The sequence below is a fragment of the Rhinatrema bivittatum genome, chromosome 2 (assembly GCF_901001135.1).
Source record: "Rhinatrema bivittatum chromosome 2, aRhiBiv1.1, whole genome shotgun sequence".
Lineage (NCBI taxonomy): Eukaryota > Metazoa > Chordata > Amphibia > Gymnophiona > Rhinatrematidae > Rhinatrema > Rhinatrema bivittatum.
In genome coordinates, this window is record NC_042616.1 from 760,850,484 (window position 1) to 760,877,477 (window position 26,994).

A 26,994-nucleotide genomic window follows, 5' to 3' on the forward strand; every position below is an offset into this window, starting at 1 on the left:
CTGTGTGAGCGTGCGTAGAGTCCCTAACTGCTATGGAGATGGAAAATACCGAAGAGCTGCACTTCCTGCAGCAGTATAAGTAATAGGGCTGACGTCAGATTGAAATCTGATCAGTCTCTAACTGCTATCAGTACAACACTATACCCATTGGTCCTGAGTCCATCTGCTACACACTAGGAAATTGTAAAATTGAACATAAGTTCCATACACCAGTAGTTCATTATAAAGACTAATAATGTTTGAGTGAAAGATGCATTCTTGATTAAAGTCAGTCTCATCACACTATAAAAGCTAATTTCATTTGGTGCTTGTTTTAGTAAGACAAGCAATCTGAATAATCCAGAGCATTTAATCTGCGTTAGAGTGCACAAGCTAAAAATACCAGGTACAAAAGCCAATTTAACAAAAAAATCCATAAAACCTGTAGACTTCAACATTCATATAGTCAAGAATTTTATATTTTACAAAGAATTTTGCAAAAAAACATTGTTTTGGTTCACAGTGGAAAAGGAAAAAGGCTTATCCCAAATCGACTGTAGAAAGAGAACATTCCCCTCCATCTTAACCTAGAGTAAGGGTACGTGCTTATTACTTTGTATTTCCTTGCTCAGTACCTCTCTCTCTTTGTATACTTGTGTAGCAGTGTTTCATTGCATTACAGCAGCCATCTGAACTAAGTGGGCTTTCTCCCTCCCCACGGTGTATCCTACTTGCCACCCATCAGAAGAAAGTTACCAACATTTACTATGCAGTTTTAGAGCATGCGTCAAAAGCTCCTGGAGTCTTGACTCTTCCTGGGCTCAGCAGTGATAGAGATTGTCTAGCCATCATTAGGGAGAGGGAACAAAAGTTCTATCTTGTAGATTACAGAAGAACAAAAAGGGATGACCTCAATTTATCTTTTCCTTAGACCGCTTCCTAGTTAACATAACACAACATACACTTTCACCTAAGTTATTTCAACATAGCCAACTCTGACCTACCATGTTAAAATGGTGCTGTAATATGTAAAGTAACACTGAAGCAAGTTCCATTCATGCCTTTAAAATGAGATACACTAGTATTCTGTGTAGAATCTTTGCATAACAAATCGGATACCCAACCTGAAGGAGCAGGAAAATTAGTTTGTCTTTAAAAATCTTCTGGTGTTTTCTATCACAGTGAAGAAAACCATGGCACCCCCCAAGATGCTATCCCAGCTATTTTTCTGCACTGCTGTTCCTCAAGAAGTAACAATTTTTTGCTTGTTTAAAAAAAAAAAAAAAAAAAAGACTTGGATTTTATGGTGGGTGCACTTTATTGTATTTTCACAATTAAAATAGGATTTCTATAACCTGATTTGAAAGGAAGATTAAAGATATATTTAGAGGAAAATGTGCAAGAGTTTTTCTTTGAACTCTGCAATGCTGCAGAAGAGACAAAGGGGAAAACTGTATGTTGAAGTTCAGCCTCAGTAGTTTATTAGGGAAATAACTTTGTCCCTTGTTCTTCTCTTCCTTGAAGGGACATAAGTATACACAAGTAAGTCACCAAAGAAACTAAATATCCTGAAGGTAAAATTCTGGAAAGATGACTTGCTGATTAATCAAAATCCAGTCTTGGTCACCCAAGTGGACCGTGGTGTAAACAGTGTTACAGTATTGCACTGATGTTATCCCGTACTGGATTCGCCATATACATGTATTTACACATTGGACTTACCGTATACTATGTATTTCCTATACATAAATTGGCAAATATTGGAAGAGCATTCTCAGACCTTTAGGGCAGTGTGTCCCTCAGAAGTGCTGCAGTACCTTCACCAGATACGATGACTAGACAACGTAAAAACTGATACACCGCTGAGAAGGATGTATACAATTAGATTTACACAAAAAGAAAAAAATTCTTGATGGACTAGGTTGAATTACTCACTTGTAGTAAAATCTTTAGTTTGTTTTCTTTACAAATCTGTTCATGTTACACCAGAAGTTATTAATTATGGATTAAATCCAATTGTACTGGATAGAAGTGGTCCAAAGCACATCCTGCAACAGAATTCTGATGTACAGTCCCATCAGTGAGCACGGAGCAGCAGGCAGGTGGTTTGTCACTGTTCACCGAGCCTGAAACCTTGACCCCAGTTATGTCTTCCACCACCTGGTCTATCCTGGTCATCAACAACACGCCGCATGCTGGCTGGTGGAACACCAAATCCTGATACTCCCCCTCTCCTACTAGGAAGCAAGCGGTATCTAGGGCAAACGACAAAAAAAAAAAAAAGGAAAAAAAGTTGCACATATCAAGTCTAACTCAGCTTTTAGACTTAAGACAAGCAGTGGATGATTTATCAGTAGTACAATAAACATAACTAAACATTTCATAGAGGAGAAAAAAAAATAGACCAGCGCCATGGCTCAGGCTACAGCACTGTATGCTGCGGTTTGTACATCCATCCATGCCAGTCGGGCCTGGGTGTGCTGCAGAGGTAGCACATAGATCTGGGTAGGAAGGGAAGATGGCTGCTGCTACAGTAATGGCCCCTAATGGCTAACAACCAGTGAGGAGGGTGGGCCCTGGAGACAAGGCTCCTCCAATCCCTCAGGCCAGCTACAGTTGCCAAGGCATGTCATTGGGGGTAGAGAAAGTCAAAGGTGGAAGGGAGAAAAAAAAAAGTACAAAATAAATATCAAACCTCCACTTGGCAATAGTGATCATACCATGATCAAATTTAAACTAATAACTGGAAGGGGGACAATAAAAGTAAATCTACAGCTCTAACACTAAATTTTCAAAAGGGAAACTGATAAAATGAGGAAAATAGTTAGAAAAAAACTGAAAGGTACAGCTGCAAAAGGTTAAAAGTTTCAACAGGCATGTTGAAATACAATCCTAGACACGCAGTCCAGATGTATTCCATTTATTAAGAAAGGTAGAAGAAGGATCCATCTGAAGAAAATAGGAAAGCATAAGCATTGTCAAGTTAAGTGTAAAATATTGATAAGACAGGCAAAGAGAGAATTTGAAATCAAGTTGACCGTAGAGGCAAAAACTCATAATAAAATCTTTAAAAATATATCCAAAGCAAGAAAACCATGAGGGAGTCGGTTGGACCGTTAGATGACAGAGGGGTTAAAGGGGCTCTTAGGGAAGATAAGGCCATTGCAGAAAGACTAAATAAATTCTTTGCTTCCTTGTTTACTAATGAGGATGTTGGGGAGAATACCAGTTCTGGAGATGGTTTTCAAGGGTGATGAGTCAGATGAACTGAACCAAATCACTGTGAACCTGGAAGATGTAGTAGGCCAGATTGACAAACTAAAGAGTAGCAAATCACCTGGACCAGATGGTATGCATCCTAGGGGACTGAAAACTAAAAAATGAAATTTCTGATCTAATAGTTAAAATTTGTAACCTATCATTAAAATCATTCATTGTACCTGAAGTCTGGGGGGTGGCCAATGTAACCCCAATATTTATAAAGGACTCCAGGGGCGATCTGGGAATCTATAGACCAGTGAGCCTGACTTCAGTGATGGGAAAAATAGTGGAAACTATTCTCAAGATCAAAATCATAGAGCATATAAAAAGATATGATTTAATGGAACACAGGCAACATGGATTTACCCAAGGGAAGTCTTGCTTAACAAATCTGCTTCATTTTTTTTTTTTTGAAGGGGTTAATAAACATGTGGATAAAGGTGAACCTGTAGATGTAGTATATGTGGATTTTCACAAGACATTTGACAAAGTCCCTCATGAGAGGCTTCTAAGAAAACTAAAAAGTCATGGGATAGGACGCGATGACCTTTCGAGGATTACAAATTGTTTAAAAGACTGGAAACAGAGTAGGATTAAATGGTCAATTTTTTTCAGTGGAAAAGAGTCAACGGTGGAGTGCCTCAGGGATCTGTACTTGGACCGGTGCTTTTCAATATATTTCTAAATGATCTGGAAAGGAATATGACGAGTGAGGAAAACGACGAGTGAGGAATATCAAATTTGCGGATGATACAAAATTATTCAGAGTAGTTAAATCACAAGTGGATTGTGATACATTACAGGAGGACCTCTGAAGACTGGAAGATTGGGCATCCAAATGGCAGATGAAATTTAATGTGGACAAGTGCAAGGAATTAGGTTCCATATTAAGAGATACCATCCAGGAAAACAATCTAGGCATCATAGTGGATAATACTTTGAAATCGTTGGCTCAGTGTACTGCAGCAGTCAAAAAAGCAAACAGAATGTTAGGCATTAGGAAGGGAATGGTTAATAAAACGGAAAACATCATAATGCCTTTTTATCACTCCATAGTGAGACCGCACTTTGAATACTGTGTACAATTCTGGTCGCCGCATCTCAAGAAAGATATAGTTGCGATGGAGAAGGTACAGAGAAGGGCAACCAAAATGATAAAAGGAATGGAACAGCTCCCCTATGAGGAAAGGCTGAAGAGGTTTTTGCCTTGGCATTGCACAAGGTCGCCATGAGGTCCAGGTGGGGGGACCCCACCTGTCGACAATCAGATCTCAGGCCGCGTCCGAGGGCTCCCACTCCCCCGGATCGAGCGACTGACGACTGAGGAAATCGGCCTGAACATTCTCGTTGCCTGCGATGTGGGAGGCCGCCAGGCACTGCAGATGTCGTTCCGCCCACGGGAAAAGACGGCTGGCTTCTAGGGCCACCAGGGGACTGCGGGTGCCCCCTTGGCGATTGATGTAAGCCACGGTGGTGTAGTTGTAGGACAGTACTCTGACCGCTTTGCCTCGGATCAGGGGGAGAAACTTCTGAAGAGCCAAGCGTACCGCCCGAGTCTCCAACCGATTGATGTGCCAGCGAGACTGAGTTGGCGACCAGATCTCCTGGGTGGACTGGGAGAGACAGACTGCACCCCAGCCCGAAAGGCTGGCGTCCGTGGTTACTATCATCCACTGTGGAGCTTGGAGAGGCATTCCCTGAAGGAGATGAGGGAGAGAGAACCACCACTGCAAGTCGGCGACTGTAGAGTCCAAGAAGGGGAGGACTATGTGAAACTGTTCCGACACCTGCTGCCAAAGGGATAGCAAAGCTTTCTGTAACAGTCACATATGAGCAAAGGCCCAGGGGACTAGGTCGATGGTGGAAGCCATGGATCCCAAAACCTGCAGGTAGTCCCAGGCGTTGGGAGAGGCAGCGAAATCAGATTCTGGATCTGGTCGATCAGCTTGAGAGCTCGCGCACGAGGCAAGAAGACCGTGCCCACTCGGGTGTCGAAGTGGGCTCCCAGGAACTCTAATTCCTGGGAGGGCTGAAGGTTGGTCTTGGAGAAATTCACTATCCACCCGAGAGGAGGGCTAACACGCGATCCAACGCTTGATGGCAAAGAGCTGCCGACTTGGCTCTGACGAGCCAGTCGTCCAGGTAAGGGTGGACAAGAACGCTTTCCCGGCGAAGGGCCGCCGCCACCACGACCACCAAGACCTTGGTAAAGGTACGAGGCGCGGTCGCGAGGCCAAAGGGGAGCGCCCGAAACTGGAAGTCCCGGTTGAGGATGTGGAAGCGAAGATACTTCTGGTAGTTGCGGTGAATCGGGATATGAAAGTACACCTTTGTCAGATCGAGCGAGGCGAGAAACTCTCCGGGGCGAATCGCCGCAATGACCGCTCGAAAGATTTCCATGCGGAAATGTGGGGTTTTGAGAGCCCGATTGACCCGTTCGAGGTCTAAGATCGGGCGAAAGGATCCATCCTTCTTGGGAACCACGCAGTAGATAGAATACTGGCCTGCGCCGAGCTCCTTCACTGGGACCTGGACCACTGCTCCCAGACTCAGCAGCCTGGTGAGAGATTGCTCCACCGCCACCCTCTTGGAACGCCCACAAGGGGAGAAGAGAAAAAGATCCGGCAGGTCGCGGACAAGTTTGAAGGCGTACCAGTCTCTAATAATGTCGAGGACCCACTGGTCCGACGTGATTTTGACCCATTCCTCGAAAAAACTGAACTTCATTGTGTGGTAGGCTTGGGGGTGGAGCGTGCGGGCTGGCCCTCCCAAAAGGGCCGCCGCCCACAAAAAGACTGTGACCACAACTGAAACCGGGAGGAATAACCCCTCGAGGAGCCACCCCGTCCACTTGGGGAATACAGTTTCTGACCCCGGAAATGAGGACGAGAGGATTTGGAAGGCAACATGCCTAATCGGGCTTTGGAGGACGGGTCGGCCGACCAATTGCGTAGCCAGAGGAGTCGTCTGGTGGACACCGCCGAGGCCATCGCCTTGACTCGGAGGAGGTCAAAGAGTGCCTCCGCCCCAAAAGCGACGACGGCTTCCAGACGCTGAGCCTGCTCGGCCTCTGCTGATGGGAGGTCTTGGGTGCAGAGTAACTGTTGAACCCACCTGAGACCTGCCCGCAGCATGAGACTGCTGCAGATAGTCGCACGGACCCCTAGAGCCAGGACTTCAAAGATGCGTTTCATGTGTGCCTCGAGCTTGCAGTCCTGTCCGTCCTTCAGTGCCATCGATCCCTCCACCGGGATCGTGGTATGCTTGGGGACCACAGAGATCGAGGAGGGGAGGTGGGGGGGGATTTTTTCAATATTTCCAAACATTCCTCTGGGAGGAGGCAGAGCTTGTCCATGAAATGAAAAGGGAAGGCGCTTGTCAAAGCCCTGAGTCCTGCGTCCATATCTGTAGGCAAAGAGGCTGTAAGGGTATCCGCGGGGGGGCCCCTCCAATCCCAATTCCTGGAGGACAAAGGGGATGAGGGGTTCTAACTCCTCCCTGCGGAACATATGGAGAACTCTGGGATAGTCTCCCTCCAGGGGAGGGGGGAAGGGTACCCTCTGCATCCAGAGTGGCGTCAGGATCCGGGAGGACCGGGTCCGCCGGAGGGTCAAGGAGGGGGGGCAACCCCGAGACCACCCGCACCCAAAGTGACCCCTGGGACTCCGCAGCCGGGCCCCCAGTCAACGGCGCTGAGCGGGGAATTTTTTTTTTTTTTTTGCCGGGGGGGGGGCAGTAGGGGGGACCCTCCTCCTCCTGCAGGCTGGCTAAGTAAAACGTATGCAGGAGGAGAACAAATCCCGCTAAAAAACGAGCCTTGGAATTCCTGAGGGGGGGAGGGGGAGACTCAGAAAAAAATATCGGCCTCCCCAGCCCCAGGCAGCTCCGAAAATGGAGCTACTGAAAAATCCAAGATGGCCACCGTTCCTGGGCTTTGCCGACCCGAGAACAGCCTGGCCATGCTCTGGGGACGCGATCCCTGGGGTAAATTTGTCTGTCCTGCCAAGAAGGGGCCTTCCCCACCTGGCAGGCAGGCAGGCAGAGCAAAGCCCCTCCCGCGAAAATCGCAGGGAGGGGAGCCCACAGGAGAGGCAGGCTGCCTGCCGCGGTATAGAGCCGCTCTGAAGAAAAAAAGTCTGAAAAAAAAAAAAAAGCTTTGAGTGACAGCCTGCAGGCCTGGATTGAAGCAGGGGAGAAACCTGCTGACTCCTGCCTCTCTGATCCCCTGAGGGAACCCAAGGAAGAAAAAAAGGGTTCTACTGCTGCAAAAAAAGGGTAAAGTGTGGACTTTAAACCTTTAATATTATTGCTGTATATATATATATATATTTTTTTTTTTTTTTTTCTCCCAGAAACTGAGCACAGCAGCGGGGCCAAAGCCCCTCAAGGCAGCCAGGGGGGGGGAGATGAGAACTGGACCACCAGACTCTGTCCCCACACCAGGAAGCACCACGGACTCAGGCTATGCTCCGCACAAGGGGCGAAGTCCCCCTGAGTCCGGCAAAAGCTAGGAGACGGTACCATTTCCTGAAGAGAAAAAAAGGACTAACTATTGAATTTTTTTTTTTTTAAAAAGAGTCAATCAAAAATGAGAGAGAAGTACTTGCGTGATCCAAGAAAGAAGAAAGAACGGCTATCTAGCCGAAATCAGGAGACCAAAAGGAGAGCTGATCCACCTGCTGGAGACAGACAAATACTGAAGGGTTACGGATAGGCTCTGTCCTCATATAGGATATCCTTTCAGTTTTAGTCTGTCTCCACCTGCTGGAAAGGAGGCTCAACCCACAGTCTGGACTGATCCGGGTACGTACAGGGAAAAGGTTTGGATAAGTTCTTAGAGGAGAAGTCCACTGCTATTAATAAAGTTGACTTAGGCAATGGCCTCTGCTATTACTGACATCAGTAGCCTGGGATCTTCTTGGTGTTTGGGTACTTGCCAGGCTCTTGAGGCCTGGTTTGGCCTCTGTTGGAAACAGGATGCTGGGCTTGATGGACCCTTGGGTCTGACCCAGCATGGCAATTTCTTATATTCTAAAGTAAAAAAAGTGAGGTTCACCTGACTGCGAGACATGAGGCTCTGTGGAAAAGAAGATTTTGAAGGGGTCCCTGTTTGGACCCCTGCTCAATGAAGCTCAACGTTCTAGAAATTTTGACATAAGTTTTCCAGGTTCCATTCGATGATGTCACATGTGCGAGGACTGCCATCCTGCTTATCCTTGGAGAAATACTTATCCAGTTAAGTGGTGCTTGCTGATCATAGCCAGATATTAAGTGGCTGCTACTTAGCCATACGAGTCCTTATTTACCTGGCTAAATAGCACTAAATATCGGCCCCTATGTATGTGTGTTGATTGTGAGAGAGAAATATGATCAAACAATACAAAGACAAAAGAAAGAATTAAAGTTGGTATTTTTGAGGACAAGAGAAAGTACAGAGTACCCCAAATTAAATCCTGTGGGGCAGGAATAGCTTTTGAGGAAAACTGATTCCCTGTTCCCTGTGTGTCATATCCTTCCTTCCTTCATGTAGGAGTACATAGGAGAACAGAACATAGGTTTACAGGTTCATTGCAGGTACTAGGTACTTACACATGGATTATACCATTTCTAAAAGACAAGTCTTATGCCAAAATATGCAACAAATGTTCATTCTAGGCAACTCTAAAGGATGACTGCATTGTTTGGCCAGGCTGAATCTGCTGAACATTTAATTTATGAGGTACTTGGGTTCATCAGTCATACTTGGGAGATTCTCTTCTCGGTCTACCCCATGCTCACATCTTAGACTACCGAGTGCTGACGAGGTAGAGAGCAGAAGACAACACTGCAGCTACTGTGGATGGGATTCTAGGTTTATCAGTGACCATACTTCTGCAAAAGTATTAAAAAATGAATTTTTTAGGGGAGGGTGGAGATGAAAAGTTTCTGGGAAAGGTCTGGAAAAATGTGGGGGGAAAAAGATACCCTCGTGATCTTACTGCTTTACTGAACATCATAAGCTAAAAGCAGTTAGTGTTACTGGGTTTAAAAACGGTTTGGATAAGTTCCTAGAGGTTAAATCCATAAACTGCTATTATGGTAATTAATAAGCAATAGTAGCTTGTGATCTATCTAACAAGCCGTTAAGCCTGTTAAAACGGGCTACATTAAACATTTTTTTCAGTCCATTTTTGAACACAGCACCCTTCTACACTTTTTCTCCCTCACTCCCCCTTCCCCTCGTTCACTCACCCCCTTCCCTCCACTCAGTCTTACTCACCCTCTGTCTCCCACTGCCTCCCTCCCCTCACTCTCACCTCCCTTTCCTTCCCTCAGTCACTCCCCACCCTCTCTCAATCCCATTCCCTCTCCCTCAGCCCTCCTCCACTCCCTTTTTCTCCGCTCCACAACTTCTTACCCTTCCACTTACTCACTTCCCTCTGTCTCTCACCTCCCCCTCATTCTCCCCCCTCTTCCCCCTCACTCCTCCCCACCTCTTCCACCACTCTCTCCACCCACCCACTCCTCCCTCCCACTCACTCCCTCCTCCCTCTCTCCTTCCTCGCTACTGGCCGCCGCTCCTCACCTCCATGTTGATAACCAGCTGACGCTCGCTGAGACCGACGTGCTTGCCCGCACATGCGCAGTAGAGCTGCTCTCTACTGCACATTTGCGGCACGTCGGTCAAGCTTCATTTATTAGGTTGATGTTTGGGTACTTGCCAGGTACTTGTGACTTGGATTGGCCACTGTTGGAAACAGGATACTGTGTTTGATGAACCCTTGATCTGATCCAGTATGGCATTTATGTTCAAGTAAGAAATGCGGGGAGTGTAGCTGCAGCCAGTAAACTCAATCTGGTTTATTCTTTTTAGGCAAATATTTTTACAGACACATCCACTGTCTGGCCAACATTTCAGACACTTTTACCCATGACTATATACAAAGCAAATTTGTTTTAAATTCTTTAAACATTAACAAAAAAAAAGTCACTTACAGAAACTCGGGTGTATGCAGAAAACTCCGTCCTCCCAGGTCTAATGGGTATTTGAACATTAAGAAGAAGTACAGGTGACCAACCAAATTACCTATCAGCTCGTTGATAATTCTGTAAGTAAAGCATGCATGCTGTTATAAAACACTTCTAGAATTTAGTCAGTGACAGCTAGGATAGCAAGATCTAGAATGGGATTCTGGGCTCCTCGTCTACCTAGGTGACAGTGCCTGCCTAGTTAGACAAGCATTTTACACCCAAGTGGTTCTTCGGCAATCCCGATTGTGAGGCTCCCTGAAATTCCTAGGAAAATCCATTTTGTGGTAGTACGTAATACCAGTTCATCCCTTATACCAGCTGACATCACTAAAGCAGTTGCAACTGGTACTAAATAGACACTAATATTCTAATGAGGATTAGAGATTAAATAGGCCAGGAGGTCTCAACTCTGATTCTTGAGGGCTGCAAACTAGTCTAGTTTTCGGGGTAACAGGCATGCAAATTAAACTAATGAATATTCACTATGGACAGCCTGAATGCAAGTCCTCAAGTACCAGAGTTAAGAAATCTTGCTGATAATTAGTGACCTTCATTTTCAGTTTTTATTTTATTTGGACTGGGAATTTCAATGTTAAAACAAAAAAGAAAAGAAACCAGTAGAAAAATTGTTAATACTGAAATTTCCAGGGAAAATAAAAAAAATGTTAAGGGCCCTATTGATAATCAATTCTCATTCACACAAGGACCCATGGATACCTTACCAAGTCATCAATTAGACTAGAAACTAAAAAAAGGAAGTTTGAGTTATCAGGATTCCCAAGTACTTTTTGGCCCAACATAATCTAACATCTATCTGCCAGAGTATTTGCTCTACTCCTAATTTTTAGGTCATCTGTAAAATTTGGTAGGTTGCATTCACTCCTTCACCTACCAGGGCAAACGCACAAGATCTTTTATGTTTCATCCTCCCTTAGTCAAAGCTCTTCTAACCCATATGCAGACTTATGCCCAGCTCTGTCCAATACTATCAAGTTCTGAGCATGCAAAGACTACATCTGTCATGGCTATTTCCTCCGTCTATCTCTAACTACTTCAAAAATAATTTTGGACACAATCTGAACTTATGCTGCATCATTGGGATGAACCATTTCCCTGATATAGATATCGATAGATAGATGTAGATATTATCTACACACTATTACTATCCTACTTAATAGATGATCTGCCATTATTTTTCCCTATGTATGTCTAACTAACCAACTAAGAATTAACATTCCCTGGCTATGCAATGTTTCTTATTTTTGAAAAGCTATGTGCACAAAAATGTTCTTTTATGCAACTTTTTATAAGTGGAATTCAAAGTTTGTGTGCTACCAGCCAGTATAATGCAAATATAATTGGGATTTCTTGTGCACACTTTGTTTTGCTGTGTACATGCGCACAGCTTAGAGGGAACAGTAGCCCTATGACAGTAACTTATTCCTGCCAATGCTTAACACCCACCCTCACTGTCTCCCATCCAACTAAAGAAATATTTACTACCAATACCCCTTGCCTTCTGATTTGTATTTATTATCACATGCAGTGTTATGAAAGTTTTGTTAGATTGGGTTTCATTGGAGTCCAGAGTTCGTGCTAGTCTGAGTTAGAGAATCCCTTTCCCCAGTCAATATCTAAGAGTTGAATATGTTCCCCTAATCATCCAATTCTACACCATTGCTCATCTCACAAATTCTTTAATGTCCCCCTACAACTGAAATGCGAGGTGCCAAAATGTCCTCACAATGCAATTGTTTTCTTTCAGTAGGGGAAACTTCATTAAATGAAATGATTAATGGTTGACAGGACCAACAAGCTGTGTGAAGAAATAGAAAATCTATACAAATTGGCTGCTTGCCAATGAACTGCTCCTATAGACTCATTCTAATAGCAACTCTGTTATACTTAAACAGTGGACAAACTCTGCTAGGGTACCGTCTTCCACAGTATTTCAGAGCTTACAACAGTTCATGGTTCTTAACCACTTTGAACTAAAAGCTGTAAGTCCTGCATGTATTCACCAATATTGTGTAACCCTTTAAAGCAACCATCTCCACAGAAAACAGCCTTAGGACCAAGCAACTGCCCATGTCCTGTCCATAATCCTGAGCAGATGCCACAGCATCTGTCAAAGGCAATCAAAACGATGACAATCTGAAGAGATGATCATTTCTCAAAACAATCACGATAGTAAACTCCCCAGAGTTTTTAAGGTTCTGTTTAAATTTCTTGATCACCCTTTTAACTGTCAAGTTTCAACAGGATTCTTTTGTTCTCTGAAATTGTCACCAGTTGGTGGTGGAGACACTTACCTAATTGATTTTAGATACTGCATGGTTAAAAATTTTAGATTAAAGACAGACATAATCAGCAGAGAAACTGGACTATTCCCCTTCAAAATTATAAATTAATGATTCAAATACTTACGCTCCACCAATAATGAAGTTGAATCCAAGAATGACCCAAGGTAGATAGCAAGCCTAGCAAAAAAAAAAAAAGCAAAAATAGCAAACTCATATCAGGAGAGGTTCTACCATCAATGTCTCATCCATATACCAAAATAATGAAATTTAAACTTACATTTTAATTTCTTTTAGACCTACCAGACCAGTCCAAACAAGTGGGTTATGTCCCCATCTGCTAGCAGATGAAGTCAGAAAAAAAGCTCAAAGCTGACTTCACTCCCCCTATAGGGGTCTGCTGCTGTCTTCCGCTCTTCAGTAAGCTAAGACAACAGAAGGCAATTGTTTTGTTTTTCAAATCACTACCACAACCAAAACCTGATGCAGCTAAGAAACTTCACTCCATGGTCATTAACCCAGGAATTAGATAATCCCAAGATCATGATTAGATTAACTACCTTCTGAACACAAAGTGAGAGCCCTTGATTGTTGTGGCTTTCCTAGGTGGGTTCTGCACTGGTCTGGCAGGACAAATGAGAGAACATTAACAGATAAGTTTAAAATTTCACCTTATTTGTCAATGCCAGACCAAGTCAAACAAGTGGGACGTACCAAAGTTCCACCCAGACCGGGTGGGAGGAAGCCACAACAGATCTCAGGACTCCTGCATCCGTCGTAACCTTTCCTGGCCTGCCCACTCACACAGTCATCCTTAGAGCAGCGATGCGACAGAGACAAAGAAGCTGCTTTACCATTATCCTCTGGAAAGACAGGTTCTGATTCTGCCTACAAATCCTGCACCTTCACTGAGTAGGCTTAACAGCTCTTTGGGCCCTGCAAACTCTTGCTGAAGCAGGCCAAAGCACTCATCTCCTTAATTCCTCCTGAATCAAAAGACATATCCAAGAAAAAATGGTCACCTATAAACATCTCAAAAGGTGACCTACAACAAACTTGAGAATGTTCTTCCCTGTTCTGGCCTAGATCACTCTACTTTATCTCTATCATAAGTGAGAAAAGCCCAATTCTGACAGATGAAACTATCTTTAGAAGGGAGATATTACTGGGCTGAGAGGTACTATTTCCATTAAAAGTACTAAAGGCCACCAAAGAGACTGACTTCAACAACAAGACTCAAAGAAATGCCCTATGAGGCGTAAGAGGAAGGGAGGCCTTCCATCCCTTTGAAACTAAACTCTGGTTCAAAGTTTAGTAGATCTTCCACAGCGGAAGACTTGCATTCTCCATAGAAGAAAAAAGTATCCCATCCAGGAGAGAAGCAAGATAGCTTCCATAACTGTGTCCCTTCCAGCAAGCCAGAGCCATTCTCCGCCCTCCACCAAGATTTTCAAGTTATGCCTTCTTCCCGGTCTCCTCTGGCAGAAGAACCAAGACTGAAGGAATGGCGCCCTAGAAAGAAATATTGCCTCCTCCATAAACTGGATTCACAGAGGCTCCAGACTAAGTCTGGTCCACTAATGGTCTCCTCTCATACACCAACACCAAATATCCTCATTATGTAGTCTGGTTCTCTCAACAGCCAAGGTTGTAAACTCTAAAAGATGCCTTCTATTTTCTTTTATAACCCTGAAAAATCATATGACCGGGGTTCGGTTTAGGGAATATCCAGGCTCCTGGCAGGAACACACACAGAAGACTGGATTCTGGTCATGGATATCCAACAGCCAAGGCTCCTGCTTTCCTTTTTTGGCTAAAGTACTTGCCCCACCTGAACACTAATAGGGCAAAGGTGACTTACACATGAGCGTCTCAAGAGTGTTAGCTCAAAACATTTATCTGAACAATGACAGTGTTGACCCTGTGAGCTGCTGCCTAGGTACTGCAAAGTAACTCCATCCCAGACCAAATCTGACTCACCAGGATACCAGGGGACTACTAGAGTTCCTCTGCATATTCACATTACCTAATGTTATTACACTGACTGCCACCACCCCTAGAGGAGATAAGGGGGATGCCCCTGTGTATCTATGTGGAGAACTGCCTTTTTGCATGTGGACCCAAAGAATAGGAGAACTCACAGCCCTTTCTGGGAGATCTAAACTATGCCCCTGACCTCTTTTCAAGGAGAGGGCTCCAAAATAGGTTTGTTTGATCAGCCACATAATGCATCATCCCCAAAACCTATACTGAAAACAACAAGGAAGTCCCCTGAATGGTATCCAACCATCCAGAGCAGAAAACTTCAACAATCACTGTGCAGGAGCTCACTAAGTACACAGCAGCCAAACTTATTGTCCTGGAATACCTCTCTGAGCAATAGAGAGAGTTGCCTGAGCAGATTATTTATAGCCTCTGAAATGGCCCCAACCAGGACAGGTATTGAGGGGCTGGAGAGACTTCAGACAAGCACCCTTAGTTGGCCTCTGAGCTTTGCTCCTCAAACTTCAAAGGACTACTCCAAAGGACAGATAATCTCTAACAGAGGGTAAAACTGTAGAAAAGGTCGAGATTGCAGTGGGCATCATTTTGTGGAGCCCCATCCTGACTGGCCTGAGCCAGGCTGCATAGGAGATCAGAGTGAAGGAGCTCCTAGCAACACTTAACCTCCACTGTATGAGGCTCAGCAGCCATGAAACCATCCAGGAGTTACAGGTTTACAACCTCCCTCCTTAACACACTGCTGTCTAAGGGAAAGGCCACCATGACCCAACACAGGAGGACTTAATTTATAAAGTCATTTCACGTAGCTATATGGGGAGAGAGCCTATATAAAAAAAAAAAAAAGAAAGATCATTTAAGCAAAGACTCAATCTTTCTATCATGGGGAATGCTGAATGTTGTGCTTCCATCCACCATGACTTACCTGCGGAACTGAGTCCCCTCTTTACAGCCATACTGGAAGCCAGGAGAGGGAGGAGTGATTTCAGTCCCCTGACTGAGTCCAAATCCAGTACAGCACCAAAGGAGACTGGGAAGTAGCTCTGGTGGGGGGGGAGAGTGGGGGGGGAGAGGGGGGGGGGGGGAAACGGTGCTGCAAGCCTTTTTTTTTTTTTTAAACTGCCTCCCTGTTGCTCTTCCAGAATAGAGGGAGAGCGCACTGTCAATAGCTGCTGCTGATGGACTAACCAAGAGAACAAAATTGGCCAGGACCATCCAGTGCTCGACCCATCAGTGCAGGAACTCAGATTCCAACTGAATCAGTTCCCAAAAGGGAGAATCTGTCCCACCAGGACCATCACCCAGAGCGTCCCCAAGACTCTGCCAATGCTCCATCAGCAACCAGGCCTAAAAAGCCTTCCTGAGTACAGCCCCAGTATACACGTCTGCACTATCTGCTGGACACAGTGAAATACTGAAGGCAACACTAGACCCCTGAATGAAGTCAGCTTTAAGATGTTTTTTTCTCCGTCTCCATCTGCTGGCTGGGGGGGGGTCTAACCCACTTGTTTGGACAGATCAAGCATGGATGATAAGGAAAGCAATGTTGCCTGCCTCTAATAGGCTCTTTTTGAAGACAAATCAACAGTCACGTACATGGGCCACATCACTCTGCTTGCCAATGAAAGGAAAAATTCTTCCAGAAATTTCTGGAAAGGAATAACTGCCTTTTACTATCCATGCACAGTCATTCCTGTGAAGCCACAGTCCCACAGCTTACCTCAGGTCTATATAATGGGGGGGGGGGGGGGGGGGGGAAGAACAATTCCAAAGGTGAGGAAAGAGGGATTGTATGACTGGTGAAGAAGGGTTCATCTTTGGAGAACATCTGTTAATTATTGACTGGGTAAAAAAAAATAAAATTGGAAGAAGGAGCCATATGAACAAAATTTGCTTGCATGTACGTTTCAATATAGGCGGATAATAAATATTTTAAATAAATAGGAAAAAGCATAAGCATGTTAAACGTAAAACATTAATAAGACAAGCTAAGAAAGAATTTGAAAAGAAGCTGATCAGAGGCAAAAACTCAAAAGCTTTTTAAAATACATCTGAAGCAGGGAGCCTTTGCTTCGGTGTTTATAAATGAAGACGCTGGGGAAATATCGGTTCCGGAGACTATTTTCAAGGGTGATGATTCAGATGAACTGAACCAAATCACATGAACCTGGAAGATGTAGGCCAGATAGACAAATCACCCAGATCAGATGGTATACACCCCAAGGTTCTGAAAGAACTCAAAAATGAAATTTCAGATCTATGACTAATAATTTGTAACTTCTCATTAAAAAGTCCATTGTACCTGAAGACTGGAAGGTGGCCAATCTAACACCAATATTTAAAGAGGGCTCCAGGGGTAATCCGCTAATCTATAGACCGGTATGCCCGACTTCAGTACCAGGGAAAATCATGGAAACTATTCTAAATAACAAAATCACAGAACATATAGATAGTAATGATTTAATGGGACACAGCTGGCATGGATTTACTCAAGGGAAGTCCTGCCTCAAATCTATGAAGCTACTTTTTTTTTTTTTTTTTGAAGGGGTTAATAAACATGTGGATAAAGGTGAATCGGTAGATGTAGTGTATTTGGATTTTCAGAAGGTGTTTCACAAAGTCCCCCATGAGAGGCTTCTAAGAAAATAAAGTAATGGGATAGGAGGTAATGTACTTTTGTGGACTGCAAACTGGTTAAAAGATAGGAAACAGAGAGTAGGATTAAATGATCAATTTTCTCAGTGGACAGAGGTAAACAAACAGTGGAGTGCCTTAGGGATCTGTACTTGGACTGGTGCTTTTTAATATATTTATAAATGATCTGGAAAGGGGAACAAGTGAGGTGATCAAATTTGCAGTTGACACAAAATTATTCAGAGTAGTTAAATCACAAACGGATAGTGAAATAGCAGGAAGACCTTGCAAGACTGGAAGATTTGGATGGCCAATGGCAGATGAAATTTAACATGGACAAGTGCAAGGTGATGCATATAGGAAAAAAATAACCCATGCTGAAGTTATACGATGTTAGGTTCCATATTAGGAGCTGCGACCCAGGAAAAAGATCTAGGCATCATAGTGAACAATGCATAGAGATAATCAGCTCAGTGTGCTGCGGCGGTCAAAAAAGTAAACAGAAAGAAGGAATAGTGAATAAATTTGAAGAATGTCGTTATGCCTCTGTATTGCTCCACACCATGAATACTATTGTTCATTTCTGGTTGCCACATCTAAAAATAAAAAAAAAAATGTATATGCATCCTTATCTGTACAGATAAGGGTGACTAAAATGACAAAGGGAATGGCTCCCCTATGAAGAATGGCCAAAGAGGTTTAAAGGCTGTTAAGCTTGGAGAAGAGACGGTTGAAGGGGGGATATGACTGAGGTCTACAAAATCATGAGAGGACTAGACATGTGAATGTCTACTCTTTCAGATAACAGAAGAATTAGGGGGCACACCATGAAATTAGCAAGCAGACATTTAAAACATAGGAGAAAATTATTTCACTCAACACACACTTAAGTTCTTGAATTCGTTGTCAGAGGATGTGGTTAAGGCAGTTAACTTAGCTGGGTTTAAAAAAGCTGTGGACAATTTCCTGGAGAAGCCCATAAACTGCTATTAGTCAAGCTGAGTTAGGGAATAGCCACTGCTTATTAATGGCATTAGTAGCATGGGATCTATTTAATGTTTGGGTACTTGCCAGGTACTTATAATCCTGGATTGGCCACTATTGGAAACAGGATGCTGGGCTTGATGGACCCTCTGTATGACCCAGTATGGCAACTTATTATGTTCTTAAGTAAGCAACTTTACTTTCTCTGAAGACTGGGCTCCTTAAGGCCCATGTTCAACAAAAAATAAGGAGAACAAATGTAACTAACAAGCAGGACATTTTTGTTGTTAAAAAAATCCTTATTTTGTTTCTTTCCCCCTATTTAAATAGGGGGAAAGAAATGTATAAAACATATCATAGGACAGGGGTAGCCAACTCTGGTCCTCTAGAACCACAAACAGGCCAGGTTTTCAGGGTATCCACAATGAATATGCATGAGATAGATTTGCATACAATGGTGCCGAGACAGAAAGAGAGAGAGACACAGACACTTTCTGTGGAGGTCCACTGATTTGTGAAATTTATATACACCACTGTTAGCATGGACATTATGAACTCGGGATGAGATTTGTGGGGTGAGCTGGGTTTTGGGGGGCAGTTTAACATGCTCAGTAATACCTATGAACAAGCACAGTTACCATCAGTGAAGATTTAATGTGATTTGGAGTGATGAATGGTGAAAGAAGAGTAGATTTGTTCCATGTTTCTCTACCTAGCTTGATTCACTACTGCAGTCTTCACTGATGGTAACTGTGCTGTTCGTACATATGACTGTGTATATAAAATAGCACCCCCAGAACCGACCCCACAAACCTCACCCCGAGTTACTACTGCCCCCTCTTACAGTGGTGTAAATGGTGAACTATTTTATGAGCGTCTAAAGAGTCAGTCTCTCTCTCTAGCAACCCAAAATGCAAAAATGCGATAAAAGCATGTCTAGGCACTTCTCAGCTTGTGAAGTGAAAATATCGTGGGTGGGATAAATTTAACGAGCGTTGCGGTAGAATAGCTATGTGATGTGGTACCTGGAAAATTACCCTAATAATGTCCCCTCCCCTTTTTTTTTTTTTTAATTGCAGGCACTATTTTTATTCTAGGTCTAAGTTTGTACCTTGTTCCCAAAGTCACAAGGAGCAACAGTGCGCCCTGAACCCTGGTCTCCCAAGTTCGTAGCCCACTCCTCCACAGCATATCCTGAAAACCTGCCCTGTTTGTGGCTCCTGAGTACTGGAGTTGACCACCCCTTCCATAGGAGGAATGGCGTTTTGGTTCTAACACTCAAAGAGGCCATGGAAAACAGATAGGCTAAATATAACCTGCTGGAAGGACGCGTCTAGATAGTAATAGGATGTGAACGTGGAAACTGACAGAGTCAGCTTTAGGTAGAATTTAACACAATCCAGGAAATAAAATGCTTTTTCACCTTTATGGAGATGTGGCATAGGGAAAAAAAAATGAGGTCGATTGAATAGATTATGTGGAAATCAGACCGGAACCTGGGATGTGTGTGGAGCTGCTCTACTGGAGCACCACCCGATTATGATCAGATCCCATAGGCTCTCTAGCAGCCGATCAGCATAGCCAGCAAGCTGTTCAGTCTCACTAGGGTACAAGCTGGCTAAATAGGTAAACAAGTCTCTGGCCAGAACCAGAATTCATATTGCTGCTGCCATCTTCTGATGAAGATATATAATTGCTTTTTACTGCTATACTTGCTGCTGCCCTGAATCCAACTGAAGAGTATGTATTACACTGTGAAAACATTTTGCTGCTCTTTTTATATCATTAAATGTAATTTTATTTTGAGTATTTTTATCCCATGTCTATAAAATGTATGGCAATGTCAATTTTATTTTTGTACACCAATTTTCAAGTACAATTCAAACAAACAGTGCGCAATATATATATATAAGACAGCAATAAAAACAATAGTAAATCATGTAGTGAGCATAGGTTCAGCATGTATAAGCTTACAGAGTCAGAAAGATGAAGAGGACCTTTTCAGGAAAATGTAAAAAAAATAGTTGCTCTATATTTCAATTCAAAACAAAAGTGACAACGTACAGTTAAGCTTGACATTTATGTTTATTTGAATAGCTGATTTTTGTAAATGGTGAGTTTTGTATTTGTATACAATTTAAATACTGTTTTCTTAGCATCCAGTCAGATGAATCCAGAACAAGTGGGTTATGCACATCTACCAGCAGATGGAGACAGAGCAAACTGATGTCACTGTATATACACCCCTGCAGTGACAGCCTGCCAAAATGCCCTCCCCTCCCCCCAGCAGCTGGAGACCATTTCTATATTCAGCCAGGTAAGGCTGAGCTCAAGTTTAAAAAAAAAAAAAAAAAAAAAAAAGACAGGAGGGTTTTTTGCAGTAGGGCTTCCTCCTTCCCCTGGGCTCTTGTGTACCGTTCCGATGTTAGTCACACTCCTTGGGAAGTCGAGGGACGTGGACAGCCTGGTGGGTTGAGCAGCAACTGTAGGCTAGGCACCGCTCGGAGGCTTTTTTGCTGTGCACTGCGTGACAGGCCTCAACGGCATTTTGCACGCTTTCTTTAGGCTGCCCTCTACAGGATAGTCGGTTCGTTTTGTGTGTCTAGCTGGGCATCCAAGTTGTGCGTCCAGTTTATGGACACTTAGGTAGGCCTAGTAGTTTGAGTGTTGCTGTGCGCTTAATCTTTTACGGCACCTATCCCAGGGACGCCTAGGTGCGAGACGCCTAATTTTTGATGCCTAGAATTTTTGGACACAAAAAAAATCAAACAAACAAAAAAAAAAAAAAGAGCTAGATGCACACTAGCTGCCAATTTGCGTGTTGCTGGTCTAATGAACCTGTATCTAAGCACCTCTTTGCACTGCCTGTCATATTCAGGCATCTCAACCAGGAGTGCCCACTGACTTGTGCCAGCGCTGTTTGGAGGGCTCAGGAAGAATTATCTTCCTCTGATTTCACTAAGCCTGGTTCTTCCCAGCCAAATGCTGGTCTGGGTAAAGACTTTTCAGATGGGGCGCCTGATTTTGGAACTCCCCTAACTGGTTCTTCAACAGGGGAAGGCAGCTCAGTGAGTACGCCTCAAGTACCTACTGGTCTGGATACTTCCACATTTTCATGAGTAGACGTTTTCCAGGAATTGCAATCCTTTCTTCAGGCGTAGTCCTCAGCCCCATCCAATGCTCCCAGGGCAGTCACAGGTGGAAGCCTTGCCTGGACTGACTGGTAAGCGCCGGAGTATTCCTAGAGCAGCAGTGGGACTACCCGATAGAGATCCGGACGGCACAATGACAACACCGATCCAGACTCTCTTGAGAATGGTGAAAATCCCCTGAATTAGAGCCGTATGGAACTATGTTGCAGTTCTTTCATAGAGATTAACTGCCAGCTCCGATTTCCTAGACCTTGAAAATTGCTTGGCGTGCCTGGGGCAGATTCAGCGTCTGAGCCAAAGAGAAATTCCATTTTGGTTTCCTTGTGTAAAACCTCTTGGGTTTTGTTTGGTTTTTTTTTACCCATGTTGGAGGCCATTCAAAAATTAACTGATCTTGAGTGGGGCGCGGCTATTTTCAAAGGGGGTTGGATTTTGGAAGGCCTGTACTCTCTGGATCCAGTGGTAAGAGAGTGCTTATGTTTTTCCCAAGGTGGAAATGCACTTGTGTTTGCAGTCTCTAAGCGAATAACTATTCCCATGGAAGGAGAATTAGCCTTGAAGGATGCTCATACTAAAAAGATTGAGACTATACTTAAGCGAGCATTTGAAGCAGTGGCAATTACCTTGCAGATCCCTTCTTCTTCTTCCTTGGTGGCTCGCTCTTGTTTGCTTCTCTCCCAGGAAGTTGATGTCTCTGGGGTAAACTCCAGGGCAGTTCTAGACTCAACTGCTGCCTTCTTGGCAGTGCGGGCTGTGATTTGGTCCACAATTCAGCCAGAAGGGTGGCTTTGCTAATAGTGGCCAGGTGTCAGTTCTGGTTGAGAAATTGGTCAGCTGATGCATCCTCCAAGACTAACCTTACGAAATTGCCCCTTAATGGCTCACTTTTGTTTGGTTGCAAGTTGGAGAAACTGGCCAGTAAGTGAGCGAATCTCCAGTTCCTCGTTAGCTGAAGGATAAGAAGCAGGTGCAGCGCTCCCTTCACATGAGAGGGTGTGCTAGAGGATCCAAGTGTTTTTGACCTTGTAGAGGAGCGACCTTCAGAGGACTCGACCCTTCAGTGGGTCTCAGTCCTTCGTCCCTGATAACCCAGAAGAGGTGCAGGCTCAGGTAGTGGAACCTCCCGAGCCTCCCAATGAAGGTTTGCCTACCCACTCCCAGGAACAGGAGATGGGTCCTGGAGGTGAAACGAGAGGAATATGCACCGGGGTTTCGCAGCAATCTTCAGGACATTTTCATGGTGTCTCCCTGCTACTCACCAAAAAAAAGGGGGTAGTAGAAACTGCATTAGCAAGGCTCCTCAGTACAAGGGCTGTGGTACCAGTGCCCACGTCTCAAGAAAATATGGGGCAATTTTCCATTATTTTGTTGTGCCAAAGGAGGAGGGGTCTCTTTTCACCCCATCCTGGGCCTGAAAGGCGTCAATCGTCATCTGCGAGTGAAGCATTTTCGCATGAAGACATTGCACTCTGTGATAATGGCCATGCAGTTGAGGGAATTTCTTACCTCTCTGGATCTGTCAGAGGCATACCTCCACATTCAATCTGACTAGAACATCAACACTTCCTGTGGTTTGCAGTTCTGGGACAACACTTTCAGTTTCGGGAACTGCCCTTAGTCTGGCCATAGCTCTCAGAACTGGTTCCAAGGTAATGGTGGTAGTTGCGACAGAGTTGAGAAAGGATGGATTCCTCGTACACCTGTATTTGTGAAAGAGCTGCCTGGTGATTTCCCTGTTGCGGGAGCTTGGCTGGGTGGTGAACTTAGCCAAGAACAGCCTACTCAGTCGCTGGAATACATGGGGCTTCAGTTCGACACGAAGCAGGCCAAGATGTTCCTGCCAGAAGCTTGAATTCAGAAATTGCTAGCACAACTCTATGTTGAACACTCTGTGCCCAACTGTATAGTTTTACCTGCAGGTCCTTGGCTTAATTGGCAGCAACCCTGGAAATGGTGCCGTAGGTGAGGGTGCATATGTGTCCTCTTCAGCACTCCCTGCTGCTCAGTGGAATACAAGGTCTTAGGACTATTCGATTCGGCTCCACCTGCCCATGGATGTTTTCTCCCAACTGCAGTGAGGGCTGCAGGCGAATCATCTATGGAAGGGAATTTCGCTATCCCCTCCAGACTGGCTAGCCCTGACAACAGATGCGAGTCTCCTTGGTTGGGGAGCTCACTGCCAGGAGCTGATGTGGCGCAAGGGCGCTGGAGTGCAGAGAGTCTCTCTGGAACATCAATTGCCAGGAGGCTAAGACTGTCCCGTTTGGCATGTTTACAGTTTGGCAATAGGGTCGCTCGATCCGCATGTCAGACAATGCAACGACTGTGACGTAAATCAATCAGCAAGGAGGTACCAAGAGCCAGCAAGTGTCACAGGAAATAGATCTTATGCAACGGGCAGCGATGCATTTCCAGATGATCTCAGCTTCGCACATCACAGGCTAAGACAACATAAGAGTAGACTTTCTCAGCAGAGAGAGTCTGGACCCAGGAGATTGGGCATTGTCAGGCAAGGAGTTTCAGCTGATTCGGGATCACTGGGGTCTCCCATCCCTAGACTTGTTAGCAACATTGCACACTGCGTAAGTTTCACGATTCTTCAGCCGCAGAAGAGATCTGAGGACATTGGGGATCAATGCCCTAAATCAGGAGTGGCTGGAAGACAAGTTGCTATATGCATTTCCTCCATGGCCCATGTTGGCAGAGTGATTTGAAGGATCGAACTCCACAGAGGGATGATGTTCTTGGTTGCTCCAGACTGGCCCAGGAGACCGTGGCATTCAGATCTGCAGAGGCTCCTGATGGATTTGCCTCTTCGACAACTAGCACACAGGAACCTGTTGCAGCAGGGGCCTGTCCTTCACAAAGTTCAGACTATTTTATCTTATGGTATAGCCCTTGACGGGCTCGCTTGCTGAAATGTGGATACTCTGCTGCAGTGATCTCTCCCTTGCTAAGGAGTTAGAAAGTTCTCCTTGGCCTATGTGCGGATTTGGAGAGTGTTTGAAGCACTCTTCCTTGCGGTTTTTGACCTTGACAACAGTATTCAGTGTGGCAAATTGTTCTGTGCTTAGGGTTTCCAAGCTGCAGGCCTTGTCTTGCCAGGAGCAGTTTCTCTTTTTACCGAAAGTGGTCTCAGAATCTTAATTGAACTAGTCCTTCTTCCTGCCATCTCTGGTTAGGGAGAGAAATGTAGAAGAGTCTTCTCTGGTTAGGGAGAGAAATGTAGAAGGATCCTCTCTCTCCCCCACCCTCTTTAACATCTATCTTCTCCCCCTATGTCATCTACTCTCAAGTCTTAAGGTCACACACTTCATATACGCAGACGATGTTCAGATTCTGCTGCCAATCACTGACTCCATCTCCAGCACCATCAACTTCTGGAACAATTGTCTACAGTCCATAAACTCACTCCTATCTAGCCTTAACCTAGTACTTAATACGTCAAAAACAGAACTTTTGCTTATCACTCCAGATGAGAACCTTCAGCCTACCAACAACCTAACCTCACCACCAATGATCAATTCCACTCAAGTAAGAGACCTTGGGGTCACCTTAGACAAAAGGCTGAACCTCAAAGAATTTGTCAAGAACACAACGAAAGAATGCTATTATAAACTACATATTCTGAAAAAGCTGAAACCTCTCCTGCATTTTCAGGACTTCAGAACAGTCCTCCAAACAATACTATTTTCCAAAATCGATTACTGCAACTCTCTGCTTATAGACCTTCCAACCATAACCACAAAACCTCTACAAATGTTGCAGAACTCCGCCGCAAGGATTCTTACTAACACCAGCAGAAGTGAACACATAACACCCATACTAAAACACTTACACTGGCTCCCCATCAGATCCAGAATCATTTTCAAAGTGCTAACTATAACACACAAGAACATCCATTCACAAACGTCGCTAGATCTAAGCCTTCCACTTCGCCTACACGAGTCTTCACGACCAATCAGAAACAGATACTTAGGCACCTTACACGTACCTTCAGCCAAGTCCTCACTCAAGAAACGTGCATTCTCGACTGCCAGCCCCCTTCATTGGAATGCCCTCCCCACGGACATTCGCCTCGAAACGTGTACTCGAACATTCAAAAAGAAACTCAAGACCTGGCTCTTTACAAAAGCCTACACTTAAAGGTCTAGCTCAGAACCACATCCCAGAACTTGAATCATTCTCGCTTTTATAATCATATCAAACAACTCCTAATTTTATCCTTGGTCTCACAATTCCAAATCATTAAATATTTGAACATGCTACACCAATACCTCTTAATCCAGATGTAACCTTAGTTTTTGAAGTCTTCACTCCTATAGAAATAACCGCCAGTTCTTATTTACTTAACCCTATTCTGTAGACGTAAACTTTTCTTGAAGACTGTAATCTGTAAACACCTGTATTTATTATAAGAACTTGTATTTACTATTTATATTTATTATTTAGCTATTAACATTGTTCTATTACCACTTGGTACTATTTCTCTCCTTCACCTCTAACTCTAAGTTCCTACTAAGTTAGCCATGTTATTTATACCCAATTGTTGGATGTAATTGTATATTTGTTTAATTGTTCAATCTGTTTGATGTAATTTTCTGTTCCTTGTTCCGTGTAAACCGAAGTGGTATGCACTAGTGCATGAACTCCGGTATATAAAAGCCTTTAAATAAATAATAAATAAATAAATAAATCTGTTGCGGCCCTTGGATGTCAAGCGGCATATGGTCAGGTATCTGGAGGCCACTGGGCCTTTGCGTAGGTCGGATCACCTGTTTGTCCTCCATGGTGGTATTAGACAGGGAAAGTCAGTCTAATACAATAGCTCACTGGATTTAGGAGGTATTAATGACCGCATACATGGATGCTGGGAAGCCATAACCTAGTCGGGTTTTGAACCTATTCCACTCGAGCTCAGGCAGTGTCATGGGCAAAAATTAGATTGTCTCCCATCAACATTTGCTGAGCTGCGACATGGTCCTCCTTACACACCTTTCCAAGTATTACTGTCTGGATGGGCAAGCCTGGGAGGATGCAGCTTTTGCATGTGTGGTTTTGACCAGACTGCGGGCAGCCTCCCACCCTATTCGGAAGTAGCTTATATACTTCCCACTTGTTCTGGATTCATCTGACTGGATGCTAAGAAATGAGAAATTATTAGTTACCTGATAATTTCCTTTTCTTTAGGACAGTCAGATGAATCCAGCTTCCCTCCCTTGGCTGCCAAATAGCTGTATTATGGTCCTCCTCCATGGCTACGTGTTATAGTGTTGCCTGAGTATTGAAATGGTTATCTGTTTAATCAAGTTTCACTAGTTTGTCCACAGTTGCTTTTGAAGAGAATACTGGCAGACTGATGTCATTGCTGGGGTATATATATACTATGATGTCAGTTTGTTCTGTCTCCCTCTGCTGGTAGAGGTGCATAATCCTCTTGTTCTGGATTCATCTGACTGCCTAAACAAAAGGTATTATCTGTAAGTAGTAATTTATTTAAAAAGTGAATGTTTTCATAAAATCTTGACTTTTTTGCATAGTCCAAGCTGTGAATCTTTCTGAAAAATTAGCCACCTTATTGCTGCAAGATTTTGAAAAATCTGCTACAGACTTTGCTAACTCTTGCTTCAGAATCTTGAAAAATCTGACAAAGGAAACCGGGGCTGTGATTA

General features: G+C 44.0%; 1 protein-coding gene across 1 annotated transcript in view; it reads right to left on the reverse strand.

The window, feature by feature from the left end:
• Positions 1 to 331: 331 nt before the first annotated feature.
• DERL1 (derlin 1) overlaps positions 332 to 26,994 on the reverse strand; it is a 50,231-nt gene continuing 23,568 nt past the window's right edge. The window contains exons 6-8 of the mRNA XM_029591965.1: positions 12,679 to 12,731; positions 10,216 to 10,326; positions 332 to 2,234 (exon numbers count right to left, since the gene is read on the reverse strand). Of these exons, the coding sequence (XP_029447825.1) occupies positions 2,090 to 2,234; positions 10,216 to 10,326; positions 12,679 to 12,731 (309 nt within the window). The 3' untranslated portion in view covers positions 332 to 2,089. The remainder of the gene's footprint in view (positions 2,235 to 10,215; positions 10,327 to 12,678; positions 12,732 to 26,994) is intronic.